This window comes from Chionomys nivalis, chromosome 9 (assembly GCF_950005125.1).
Source record: "Chionomys nivalis chromosome 9, mChiNiv1.1, whole genome shotgun sequence".
In the NCBI taxonomy this organism is placed as follows: domain Eukaryota; kingdom Metazoa; phylum Chordata; class Mammalia; order Rodentia; family Cricetidae; genus Chionomys; species Chionomys nivalis.
Genome location: NC_080094.1, coordinates 62,788,427 through 62,803,282, shown reverse-complemented (window position 1 = coordinate 62,803,282; position 14,856 = coordinate 62,788,427). Strand labels below are relative to the sequence as shown.

General features: G+C 34.9%; 1 protein-coding gene across 1 annotated transcript; it reads right to left on the bottom strand.

Moving 5' to 3' along the window:
* Positions 1 to 412: 412 nt before the first annotated feature.
* LOC130881655 (olfactory receptor 4K3-like) lies at positions 413 to 1,348 on the bottom strand. Its single transcript, XM_057781333.1, has one exon. It carries the CDS (start codon positions 1,343 to 1,345, stop codon positions 413 to 415), a length of 933 nt encoding a protein of 310 aa, XP_057637316.1. The 5' UTR covers positions 1,346 to 1,348.
* Between the last annotated feature and the right edge of the window lie 13,508 nt (positions 1,349 to 14,856).

The following is a 14,856-nucleotide window of genomic DNA, read 5'->3' as shown; positions in this document are numbered from 1 at the left end:
ACATTTTAGGAAAATTCAAGTACACCGTCTAAAATTGAAATGATGAAATTAGATAAACAATTAATGGGCATGTGGTGTTATACAGAATTATACTCAGGTAACTTTTAATAAGATTTTATTTGTAAGATAAATATGTGGGTTAGATAAAAATGATAAGCAAAAAAATTTAAAAACATTTATGAATACTTTGATAGCATTACTGTGTGGAAAATGTTCATATTTAGAATTTAAGATAAGAGATTTATACTTTTTTGCTGATGAATAAATATCATATTTTTAAATGTTAAATTGTATATATATATTGAAAGGTTGGTATACATTTTCAATATAAACCATATTTGTTGATTTTAAATATATTTTGTAGAGTCAAACTCATGGTGTTAAGCAATTAGCATGTTTCTGAACATTATGACTATCTTTTGGGACCCAAGAATTTGCCTATGAACCTTTTCATAGCATTTTTCATTTCTTTATTTCTCAGTGTATAAATGGCTGGGTTTAGGAGAGGTGTAAAAACAGAGTAAAACACAGCAAGAAATTTGTCCAACCAGGTGATACTGAGGGGCCACACATAGATGAAGATGCAAGGCAGAAAGAAGATCATCACCACCGTGATGTGGGCACTGCATGTGGACAGAGCCTTAGATGCACCAGATTTAGAGCTCTGGCCAACAGAGATTAGGATATATGTGTAGGAAATGAGCAACAGAGTGAAGCAGGTTACAGCTACAACCCCACATTCAGCATTCATTAAAGTGTTTAAATCATGGTAATCCATGCAGGCTAGCTTGATCACCAATGGCATATCACAAAAGAAACTGTCTACTTCCTTGGGACCACAAAAAGGCATCTGCACAACCACTGCCAAGTAACTCATACCATGTATAAAGCCAGTAGTCCAAGAAATCAACACCAACCCAGTGCATCTTTTCAGGTTCATAATGGTGAAGTAGTGGAGTGGTTTACAGATGGCCACATAGCGGTCATAAGCCATTACCACCAATAGTACCATCTCTCCTCCAGCAATGCAATGGGAGAAGAAAACCTGGAACATACAGCCTGCAAAGGAGATGGTCTTGTATTCTCTGAGAAAGTCTGAAATCATCTTAGGAGTGGTGTTTGAGGAAAGACACATGTCAATAAATGACAGGTTGGCCAACAAGAAGTACATGGGAGAATGGAGATGGGGGTCAGTGGTGATTAAAACAAGGATGACAATATTTCCAGACACGATGAACAGATAAAGTATGAAAAATATCACAAAGAGTATGACCTGAAGATTCTTAGAGTTGGTAAGTCCCAAAAGCATAAATTCTGACACCACAGACTGATTGCTCCCATCCATTGCACTCAGTGAGTTTTCAGAAGTGACCTACAAGTTAAGAAAGATAAAGAATTAGTCATAATAGGAAGGTTAATACTTTTGTAGAACTTAACATTCAGTTTGAAGCTTACTTGAATAGAAATACATAAATGTAAAGAGAAATGTAAGGCAAATATTACAAACACTGCTGCCCAAGTGAAAGCTAATGAGCCAAGAGCAACTCCCCATGAAGAGAAGCATCAAGTGTGACTGTTATCCACATGTTCTTTCTAACAGAAAATTTTTCTACAGGAGTGCAGTGAAAAAGCAGGTCAACAATGTGGAAAATAAATGTGTGTGATCAGAATTTATCACTAGCAAGCATGATATTATGTAACAGAAATGGGGTTTAAACACAGAAATTGCATTGAAGGTCAGTACAAATGGTCAGATAGGATGTTACCCTTATTGGAAGCATTTATGATTATTTCATTGAGCATCAGTAAAATAATATCTATGACATAAATAAATATAAAATTTTAGCTTAAAAGTCTGAAGTAGAGAATTGAAAAACCTCAGCACCTCCAGGAGGAAGCATACAGAATGCCATATGAGATATACATAAATACCAGATAAATACATTGACTTAGGTCCATAGTTATTTATTAATAAGTATATATCTTTACTTTATTTATTCAAGTAAACTGTTTAACAAAATATTATTGCAAAGTTCATAGCAGTGGAGTTTCCAAAGAACAAGGCAACATGTATTCAAATCTAAGCTCAGAATGTCACGTTAAGTTCATTCTTAGCACTAGAGAAAAATGTTGATCTGAAGTTGCATCAACAGATGTTGAGAATCACTAGATGTTAAAATATTGTAGTGTCATTATATGATTAAGTCATCTACCATAAATCAATCAATAGTATATTTTCTTAATATATCACTTATCTACCAATTATCTTTGCTTTTTTAATGAAGAGAATAAATTACATATACATGTAAGCAGAGCTGTACTTTGTCAGCCTGGATGAGTGTGACATTGTACTTTCAGTGATCATCAGTTTTCATCTCAAATCACAGACGGCATGCTTATAGTGATCTAATCGATAATACTAAGCTGAATGGTGGATAATATTTCTCCCTTTTCTCCCACACTTAGTGATTCTCAACATGTGGGTCTTATCATCCTTTTTCCTTTGAAATCTCTAGGTGGGAGGAATACAGCAGGTGAACAATGAGATCTCTGATGTTATCATCAGAACTATTTGACAGTCCTGTTTTCTGAGGATTCAGAAAGGTGGCATAAGGATAAAAACAAGGAAATTCTGAAGGCATCAGGAAACAACACACCTATGTGCTATAGCAACATATAGCAGAAATGTAAACAAATGTGCCTTACAAAGATTTACCAAATATCTAAAGAAAATACATTGATATACAGCAAAAAGTTTGTGTGCCTTGATAATTTTTGTTTTTCATATGGACACTTCTGGACAACTTGTATATTTCCAGGACAACTTTTTGTTTTGTTTTATTTTAATTATTTCTTGGATTTTTAGATTATAATTCAGATACATAATTTGCCCCTTCCTCTATTTCCTATAAATAATAAAATAAACCTACTCCAGGCTCTCTCAAATTCATGGCCTCTTTTTTAAGTAGTTACTACTTCATGAATATATGTTTATACCTAAATATAACCTGCTCATCTGAATAAAGTTACTTGTATATATAAGCTCTAAGAGGTGACTATTTGGTATTAGATAACCTACTTTTATGCTCCTCCCTGAAGAAGACTATTTCTCCAACTCTTAACATTTCTTAGTTGCCTTTTTTCTTTATATATTGAGTCATCCTGGAGTCCCCTGTCCTATTTAATATGTTCTCTGTTACTGTAGGTGTTCTGCACAAGCTCGGGCAGTCATGATAGAGCTGTGCCACAAATGAAAGGAATTACTATCTAAGAGAGCAAGCTCTTTCTTTTCAGAGTTGTGTCAGACTATTTTTGACATCTGCTGCAATGTAGAACCAAGTTTCATGCAATGCCTTTTAAAATGCCTCTTCTAATAGAACATCTCCATTGTCTCAGTGTGTGGGTGCACCCCTCGCGGTCCTGAGTTCCTTGCTCGTGCTCTGTCTCCTGCTCTTGATTTGGACCTTGAGATTTCAGTCCGGTGCTCCAATGTGGGTCTTTGTCTCTGTCTCCTTTCATCGCCTAAATGTTTTTCTTTGGGTTCACCTTCTTAATTAGCTTCTCTAGGATCAATGGAGATGTTCTATCAGGAACTCACCAAGGCCAGCTGGCCTGGGTCTGAAAAAGCATGGGATAAAACCGGACTTGCTGAACATAATAGACAATGAGGACTACTGAGAACTCAAGAACAATGGCAATGGGTTTTTGATCCTACTGCGTGTACTGGCATTGTGGGAGCCTAGGCAGTTTGGATGCTCACCTTACTAGACCTGGATGGAGGTGGGTGGTCCTTGGACTTCCCACAGGGCAGGGAACCCGGATTACTCTTAGGGCTGACTAGGGAGGGGGACTTGATGGGGGAGAGGGAGGGAAATGGGAGGTGGTGGCGGGGAGAAGGCAGAAATCTTTAATAAATAAATAAATAAATATAAAAAAATAAAATGCCTCTTCTAATATAGTAAATCTATGACACTACTGTATCACACATTTGTGGATGTAAAATATTTTATATCTGATTTATGATATGATCTGGCGACCATAATTAATCAAAACTCTTTAAGTAATGGTACTCAGGTTATTTTATTTTTTTATCATGAATGAGCCAATAGTAACAATGGTGCCAGATACTACAATGGCTTAAAAATATTACACACTCAATGTAACCTGTACTTAAAAGAAAATAAACACATGGGAATCACTAAGTTGTTCCAGTGTCCAGAGAACAATAATGCATGTGTTTACTACCTATTCATATTTTCTAGTGTATTATTAAGCAATATGGATCTTAAACTTATAGGAAATTATTTATTTGTTCAAATGAGCACTTTGTTTAAAATATGTAAGCATACACACATATAAAACATGTGTGTGTGACATATACATACATAGTTATTCATTTAGTTCAGGGAATTTATACCTTTATTATGAAATACAAATGTAAGTGTGTAAACTTTCTTCAAAATACATACTACATATGCTTTCCTAAGGTCATGCATACCTGTTTAGTAACTATGAGATAGGCAAATATATAAGATATTTGACATGCTAATTTCCTTTCAGGAACATAGCAACCATTTCACCATTCCTTACCTTACCCAAGATCTATCAGTATTTTTGATTACTGAAATGCATACAATATTCTATTAAAGTGTCACTGTAACTTTTAAATTTAACTTAGTGCTATTTATTTTGTTCTGGGTGTAATGTATTTCTACATTGATTGCCCTTCTATCAAAGTGCTGAACTTTGTAATAATCTCAATACTTATATTTATTTAAGTATTTATGGGTATAGTCATATTTATAGAACTTAATAGATATCAAGCGACAGATGATAATTATGTAAAGAGTGATATTTTAGTAGCTTCTAAGTTTATTTTGGTAGCAGATTGGTTGCTATTGTGTTTCTGTCTGTCTGTTTGTTTTGTTTTCAAGAGAGTGTGCTTATTTAATTTTTAAATATGCTTGTTTTGATTTTTGTTTGTTTGTTTGTTTTGTTTTATTTTTGGTAATTAGTTCCTCTGTGTAACAGCTCTGGCTTTACTGAACCTTGCTTTGTAGACTAGTTTGGCTTCAAACTCACATAGCCCCACCTCCCCCTGCCTTCTGAGTGCTGTGATTACAAGTGTGTACCACCACTGCCTGGCTCTATAATATTTTACTTAGGAAGACATCTGAGATCAAAGACTTTCATTTATCCTTAATATTGAAATAATTTAATCTAAGCTTTTGGAAATGGATTTGAAAGTAAACAAACATTAGTAAGAGCTTTTCATTGTTTCTTATGTGTGTAACTTCATTTGTGGTGATGACTCCTCAATTCAAATTTCACATTTTTCCATATTTTTATTTCTACAGTGAACATGTTTTAGGGACATGAACACAAGAAAAGTAGGAAACTCCTTCAGACAGTAGCCACTTGGGATTGGCCTCTTATACTGTAGTGATAAGGCGAGCAGGCCTGCTTTTCATCCCGCCCGGCTTCCTCACAGCTAGTTTAACATCCAAAATAACAACACACAAATTATATTAATTTAAACACTGACTGGCCCATTAGCTCTAGCCTCTATTAGCTAACTCTTACATATTTGTTTAGCCCATATCTAGTAATCTGTGCATTACCACAAAGTGGTGGCTTACCAGGAAAGAGTCAGCATAATTGAAATATAATTGCATTACTTTCTTTAGTCCCTTCCTCCTACAAATTCATCCCAACTATCCTCCCTAAACCCTTCCAGCAGCAAAACTATAGTTGATAGCATTTTTCTTTTGTAATTATTCTTACACACACACATTATATATATATATGATTACATATATATGATTACATATATATATATATATATCCACAAATATATACACATAACTGGTTTAGTACAATTTTACTATTGAATCCTAACTCAGGGCTGACCACTCTGCATTTAAAACCAAATTAAGGGGCTCATCTCTGGGAGCAGCTAACCCTCCTTCTTCCTGGAGTCTTTTGTTTTCACAATTTATTTTAAATTTGGGTTGTATAATGACCATGTATTTCCTCTATTCTCATTTGACTTGTTGTCATCTTTACTATTTCTATGCTGAAAATTATATATTCACTCTGATTTAAAAATGCTTGGTCTTGTTAAGTAGAAGGGAATATTTGTTCAGGGGTAGTTGGATACAGCTGTTATGGATTATCTGATAAAGAATGATCTTCTGATGTATACATGAATAGAATAGAAATATGAGAAATGAGAAAAAAATCATATTAATTGACCTCCAAAGATGACATAGAACAAAGAAACAGTTCTAATCCAAACACATTGGGTATTGGTCAAAAAAGATAACTAGGGATAGATAGAGAAGTTCCTAACAGAAGACTATCAGAGGGCTGACTTACCAAAATCATAATTTTCTCTTTGGTCACACTTTCTTCCTGTGCTTTTGAAGACATTCATATCATGTAAAAAAAAAAAAAAAACAGTCTTCCTTTGAGACTGACCAATCTTCACTTCCTGACATTGTCCCATGGGTGAACCATGTAAGTTGTTCTGTGTTCTGAACAACATGAGAACCTTGGAAATAATTATCTTGGACATCTCTAAGGGATTTCTCTGTGAAGAGTGATACTAAATGCAGCAAATTTGTGATAATAGAAAGACAAATAAGTCAGCCCAGCCTTGGTAATGTTTGTCAACTTTTCAAAGCTATTCACTTCAACAGTGCAGATGAAGGAGAAGCATGTTACTTCCTAGTCTATTACTGTACCAATATAAACAAAGTAACCCAAATGCATAGTTATGAGATACTTTTCTAAAAGTGTGAGATTTAACTAGACCAAAATCCATACTCTGAACACAATTTCCTAATGTATGGCAACTCAGTTCCAAGTCTTCGTCATAACTGATGTATTACATTGTGCTTTATACTTGCATGTGACATTGCTAGTTTGGAAATAACAGAAAAGATATTTAGGCCCCATTATGTTTTTTAAATAGTTTAGCTATACTTATCATGCATGCATGTGAGTGAGTTTGTGCTATAGTGCATGAGCATGTATATGTGTACATACACACACATATAGATAGATAGATAGATAGATAGATAGATAGATAGATAGATAGATAGATAGATAGATAGAGATATATGCACACAAACAGACACACACATGCAGTTCAGAAGGTATCTGTGTCAATTCTGTTCTTCTATCTTTACCAATTTTCTACAGGTTGCTCTCAGGTTGTCAGATTTGTATTGGCATTTAATTTTTATTTTAATAAATAAATCTTGCCTAAGGTTCAAAAAAGTAAAACAGCCATACCAGCCAGCCTTACAGGGTAGCTAACAATGACACTCACCTTTAGTCGCAGTAGCCACAATACCACACACCTTTAATCACAGTAGCAACACTAAATTGCCATAGAAACCAGGTGGTAGTGGTGCATGCCCCTAATTCCAAAACTAGAGAGAATTATAAAACAAGAGGGGATAGCTCTTAGTCTCTGTCTCATTCTGAGGTTCCCTGGAGGCAGGATCACCAATTTTGGACTGAGATAGAAGAGATAGTGACCAGCTCTTTTGATTTTCTGGTCTTCAGATTGAACACCAATATCAGTTTCTGCATTTTTATTAATTGTGCTTCAATTTCGCATCCAACATGGGGCTCAAACCCATGACCCTAGAAACAGGAGTCCAATGTTCTACCAGCTGAGCTAGATGAGCTCCTGCCAGTACCTTCATCACGAAGCAATACTCTAAATAATTTAAGAAATGGGGTGAGGCCAGCCACTAAAGCCTCTCCTTTATTACTAGGCATATCACTTAGCAGTTTAAAACTCATGCAGTCAGGAAACCATAGAGATATACAGTAAAGATAGATTTAGAAGAAAAAGTTTCTATACAGTTTTACAGTGTGCTTAAAAATATATGTAGGCTTGAGAGAGAAAATAAAAAAATAGAGAAAGTCCTCTTAAACAGGAATAAAGTAGCTGGGCATGGTGGTGCATGTCTTTAAGCCCAGCTTTCAGGAGGCAGAGGCAGGTTGAACTCTATGAATTCAAAGCCAGCTTGCTATACAAAAACTAGCTCCAGGAGAGGCTCCAAAACAACAGAGAAATCATGTCTCTTAAAAATAATCTTTGATTTATACTCTGTACTGGTTGCAAAAATGTGCTTAAGCAATGGTGTCATAAAACTTATGGAAGTAGGGGCTGGAGAGATGGCTCAGAGGTTAAAAGCATTGCCTGCTCTTCCAAAGGTCCTGAGTTCAATTCCCAGCAACCAAATGGTGTCTCACAACCATCTGTAATGAGGTTTGGTGCCCTCTTCTGGTCTGCAGGCATACACACAGACAGAATATTGTATATATAATAAATAAATATTTTTTAAAAAACTTATGGAAGTAAACTATGAATATCTGATTTGACTTAAAGTTCTCTCCACAAGATGAAACTTATAATCAACAAAGAATTAAAGACCAGGAAACCAAGAGACCAAGAGAAAAATAAGTGCAGATTAAAAAATGATAAAATGGTTGAATCCTGATGATATTCCTCTATTCTCAAAGATCATTGCCTTATTCAAACATTACTGGAAAAGCTTCATCATGCAGTAGATGGAACCAAATACAGAGACCCACAATCAGATGCTATACAAAGAGAGAGATTTTGAAATATACAGCTCTAAATGGAATATCTTCTTCATATATTTTCCCTCAAAGCTCAAAAACTATGGAAAAATAAATGGAGAAACAGTGTAAGAACAAGAGGGAATGGAGGACACTAGGAGAAAAAGATCCTCTAAATTAACCAAGAAAAATCTTATATGAACTCACAAAGACTAAACCATCAAGCATAAGGGTTTCGTGAGTTTGTGCGAAGTCCTCTGCATATAAATATAGCTTTCAGCTTAGAAGTTTTATAGAACTCCTGAGTATGCGAATGAGAGGATCTCTGATTCTAGTACCTTCTCTTAGGTCCCTTTTTCTTCTGTTGCTTTGCCATGTCCAACTTCAATGTAATGAATTTCATTTTATCTTATATTTTATTCTATTCTATTTTATTTTGTTGTTATTACTTAAAACTTGCTCTTTTCTAATGAGAGACAGAAAGACAGGGGATTCAGATAGGCAAGAAAGTGATAAAAAAAACACAAGTAAAGAGAAAGAAAACTGTAATAAGTATACATTTGATATTTTCCAGCTAAGGAGAAGTAATTACATATTACAAGAGCAAATATCTTAGGAAAATTGAAGTTCACCATTAGAAGTTATAGTCATGAAAATAGAAAAACAATTAGTGAACATGTGGTGTAATACAGAATCATATTTAGGTAACATTTACTAAGATTTTATTCCTAAGATAAAAAAATATATGGGGTTGATGAAAAATATTAAGCAAAAATTTTTTGAAAACATTAAAGAATACTTTGATGGCATTACTATGTGGAAAATTTTCATATTTAGAATTTAAGATAAGGGATTCATAAAGTTCTGCTGATTGATGAATAAATTTCATACTTTTAAAAATGTTAATTTGTATCTATATTGAAATGTTGGTATAAATTTTTAATATAAACCATATTTGTTGGTTTTAAATATATCTCATAGAGTCAATCTCATGGTGTTAAGCAACTAAAAGAACGTTTCTAAATATTATGAAGATATTTTAGGAATATGCCTAAAATAGAGCATTTTTTTGTCTCTTCATTTCTCAGTGTATAAATGGCTGGGTTTAGCAGAAGTGTAAAAGCAGAGTAAAACAAAGCAAGAAACTTGTCCAACCAGGTAATATTGAGGGGTCACACATAGATGAAGATGCAAGACAAAAGAAGATCATCACCACCATGATGTGAGCACTGCATGTGGACAGAGCCTTAGATGCACCAGATTTAGAGCTCTGACCAACAGGAAATTCGGGATCAACCTACCTCTGGACCCAGCAATACCACTCTTGGGAATATACCCAAGAGATGCCTTATCATACAACAAAAGTATATGCTCAACTATGTTCATAGCAGCATTGTTTGTAATAGCCAGAACCTGGAAACAACCTAGATGCCCTTCAGTGGAAGAATGGATGAAGAAAGTATGGAATATATACATATTAGAGTACTACTCAGCAGTAAAAAACAATGACTTCTTGAATTTTGCATGCAAATGGACGGAAATAGAAAACACTATCCTGAGTGAGGTAAGCCAGACCCAAAAAGAGGAACATGGGATGTACTCACTCATATTTGGTTTCTAGCCATAAATAAAGGACATTGAGCCTATAATTCATGTTCCTAGAGAAGCTAAATTTAGTTTCTTTATATGAATAAAAAGTCATATACTATCAATATATCAACAGTATATTTTATCAATATATCACATATCTTTGTCATTTTAAAGATCAGAATAAATTACATAAACATATAAGCAGAGCTATTCTTTGTCAGCCTTGGATGAGTGTGACATTATACTTTCAGTGATCATCAATTTTCATCTCAAATCACATAAGGGTGCTTATGCTGATAGTACTATGCTGGATAATGGATAATATTTCTCCCTTTTCTCCCACACTTAGTGATTCTCAATATGTGGGTCTTATCATCCTTTGTCCTTTGAAATCTCAAGTGGGAGGAATACAGCAGGTGAACAATGCTATCATCAGAACTATCTGACAATCCTGTTTTTTGAGGACCAGAAAGGTGGAGGAAGAAAAAAAAATGAAATTTTGAAGACATGGGTAACAACACATCTATTGCTATAGCAGCATGATAGCAGAAAAGTAAACACATGTGTCTTGCAAAGATTTAACAAATATCTAAGGAAAATACACTGATATACAGCAAAGTGTTTGTGTTTCTTCATGGTAGAGGGCTGGTTTTGAACTGCATAGAAACTCTGCAAGGGAGACTATTCTTGCTGATAGGGTTGGCAAACCAAGTTGGGAGGAGGCAAACCTCTCCCATCAGTAGAGTGCCTTGCCAATGGTCAGTCCTTGAGAACACAGATGTGCACTGCAGTTCAAAGGCTCTGATTAGGTTGTGATTTGTCTTCTGATGAGGTGTTTTTACATATTATATCACAACAAGTGTTATTCCTATAACACCGAGCTTTTTGTTTAGCTTAGCAAGGGCATGAAACCCTTGAATTTAGTTGCAATGAAGTGACTAGTGTATGAAACTATTTTCATGTATTATGGGAACCTAGTTTGAATCATGATTTGAGTATTATAAAAAGAACACTGGTTTTGCAATAAAGTATGCAGTTGTATCTCCTACTCTGCATCCCCTGTGTCCTGATTTCTGCGGCACTACCCAGGGTCATCCATAACCGAGGAGGTTGGGGAAGGGTCCTCAACACTTGATAATTTTGATTTTTTACATGGAAGCTTCTGATTAACCTGAAAATTTCCAGGACAACTTTTTGTTTTATTTTATTTTAATTATTTCTCTTTTTAGGTTATAATTTAGTTCCATTATTACCTCCTTCCTACTATTTCCTAAAAATCTTATAATAGACCTATTCCATGCTCTCTTTCAAATTCATAGCCTCTGTTTTCAGTAGTTACTACTTCCTGAATATATGCATTTACCTAAATATAACCTGCTCAGTCTGAATACTGCTACTTGTATATGTATATTGTAAGAGGTGACTATTTGGTATTAGATAACCTACTATGTGCTCCTCCTTGAGGAAGACACTATTTCCAGCTCTTAACATTTCTTAGTTCTATTTTATCTTTGTGTATAGTTGAGTCATCCTGGAGTCCCCTGCCTTCTTTAGCACGATCTCAGTTATTGTCTTTGTTCCTCACAAGTTCAGGCAGTCATTATAAAACTTTGCCACAAATGAAAGGAATTGCCATATAAGAGAGCAAGGACATTGCTCTTCAGAGATGTTTCAGACTATCACTTTGACCTCTACTACAAAATAGAACCAAATATCATGTTGTTGCAAGCAGGCCACTTGTTTGTTTTTGGCTGCCCTGCAGCTCTAAAATAATCACACAGAAATTATACTATTTAAATTAATGCTTGGCTCATTAGCTCAAGTTTCTTATTGCCTAACCCTTACATATTAATTTAACCCATCTCTATTAGTCTGTGTATTGCTACAAGGCTATGGCTTACCTGCTAAAGTTCTGCCATCTGTCTCTAGTAGGGTTACATGTATTCTCTCTCTGCCTTTTTTCTCCCAGCATTCATTTTAGTTTTTTCCTGCCTACCTATGTTCTGCCCTATCAACAGGCCAAGGCATTTTTTTTTATTCACCAATGGTATTCACAACATACAGAGGGGAATCCCACATCACCTGTCCTTTTCTGTTTAAATAAAAAGGAAGGTTTTAACATTAACATAGTAAAATAACATATTGCATATTACAGGTAACAAATAAGAATTATAGTTACAATATTAATATCTACTTTATCTTTTATCATAACTAAGGAAAACCACATTATTACTATCTATTCTTCAACTCCATCAAAGACTCCAGAAGGATATAATATTACTTATATAAAAATGAAGTACATTGTAAGCTACTTTCAAAACTCCAGAATTGGCAGAAACATCTCATTTCCTGAACAGTCACCCAAAGTTCCTCTGTACCATTGGGGCATCCATCTTCACCCTACAGGCCCATAGTATCCAGCAGACTTCTCCATGAAGCAGGAAATTTCAAAGACAGTTCCAGCCTATATTGGCAGTTTGTCAGTCATATTTTTCTGTATCCTGAAGAATGTGTAGCAGACTCTTTCATGAAGCAGGAAATCCAAAGGACCATCTCACCTTTACACAAGTTCAGCAGTTATTTCTGTATGGGTCCTTCATGTCTAGTTTACACAGTATACCACCAAGCACTCCAGATAAGAGTAATTATTTTTTGCCTAAATGGCTAACAGATGAGGAGCCTCTTTGATGTCCATCTTCTTCTTGAAGTAATTGGTGCTGCCAGGAACAGATGTGTCTCACTGTCATAAAAGTGCTAACTTCTTGAAATATTCAAATGCCATATTATGTAGGAATTTGAAAGGTTTAAAGAACACCAATCTAATTGAAATAAATCTCTATATACCTAGAAAACCTAACTAACATGACTAGATGTTTGACTATTATAGATAATTACCTATTAACCTAATTTCTTAATTATATATTACATTTTTAAATGAGCTGGACAAACATACTTTAATCAAGATCAGAAATACATATACACAGTACAACAAAATTAACCTTAAATTTGTATCAATAAACCAAGATCCATGCCAATGTAAATCTCTATATCATGTCCCCCTTTCAATGTAAACAAACATTTATATACAATATTTGGGAGGTGGGCATTTGTCTGTCCAAACTGCTTCCTGCTGTTTGTTGTGTGTATCATTTTTTTTGGGGGGGGGGGGTGTTCACAGTAACCTTTCAGGGAGTCTTGGTCCAACAAACCACATTACCCTGAAATTAATCCACAGGTTCTCATCCTCTGTAGAAACAAAAGAAGAACCTCATTTCCAAAGCAACATATCCTTAGATCCATATTCTGAAGTTAGGATACCTTTATAATATACATGCTAGTTTAGCTAGCAGCCCATACAATTAACTGTCTCTCTGTACTTAGCTCATTCACAGTAAAAAAAATTCAAAGAAAACACAATAACATACATAATCCAGACTCCATGTATAGTCTATATTTATGTGGCTTTCTTACTCTATTACTTTTTAATATTTATTTTATTATCTTCACTCTAATTCATGACTTCTGTACTCTGTCTCTTTAAAGACTTTATTTTTTATAAATTATTTGCTTCCTTTTATAACTCTCTATACTCTTTTTTTCTCTTTCTCAAACCTACATATATTTATCCAACACTACCACACATTTAGAGGTCTTTTCCATCTGAATTTGTCTTGTTCTGTATCTGTAATTCATTACTGTCAAGGAGTACTTCTTAAAATTTTAAGTGCTACTTAAAAACCTAAGCTTCATTATTGCTAGGTCAAATTCAGTACTTCCAGCTTGCTCTGCAGTCTAGAATGGTGGAGCTCTTTGCTGTCTCTGAGAGCCATGTGCATTGCCTCAATTTTTAGGCACACAGACAGTCTATGTTGTCATTAGGCAAGTTGTAGCACAATTCATTTAAATGCTCAGCCTCCTGAAAGTGTCAGAGTTTGTGCTAGCAGCACTGCCCACAGCCAGGAAGTCACTATTTTAAAATAGTGGTTTTTTTTTTTTCTGCTACCACTGAATCAGAAGACCTCTCTTGAAAGAGCTACAGCACAACTCAAACAAGGTAAGCCCATTCAAGACAAAAAATACAGCTAAACTTTGTTTTTTGTGTGTGTCTAAAATTCCATTCCAAGGCCTCTCAGATTTTACATGGATTTTAGTTTGCCACGTTGGCACCAATTTGTTGAAGAGGGCCACTAGTTTGTTTTCTGTCATCTCAGACTCCAAAAACAGTCACACAGAAACTATATTATTTAAATCACTGCTTTTCCCATTACCTCTAGCTTTTTATTGGCTAACACTTACATATTAATTTAACCCATCTCTATTTATCTGTGTATTGCCATGAGGCTGTGGCTTACCAGCTAAAGTTCCAGCATCTGCCTCCGGTGGGACTACTTGGCTTCTCTTTCTCCCCATTCCTTCTCCCAGATTTTGGTTTAGCTTCCCTGCCTACCTAATTCTTCCCTATCAACAGGCAAGGCAATTTCTTTATTCGCCAATGGTATTCACAGCATCAAGAGGGGAATACCACATCATTAAGTAATGTCATTTAAATTAACTCTTCTAGTATTACAGATGTATGGCACTAATACATTATATATCTGTGGATGTAAAATATATCTGATTTATGATACATTCTGATGATGATGGTTCATCAAAATTCTTTTT

Coding starts and splice junctions, on each gene's coding strand:
- LOC130881655 (XM_057781333.1), bottom strand. CDS start 1,345: ATGGATGGGAGCAATCAGTCTGTGGTGTCAGAATTTATGCTTTTGGGA.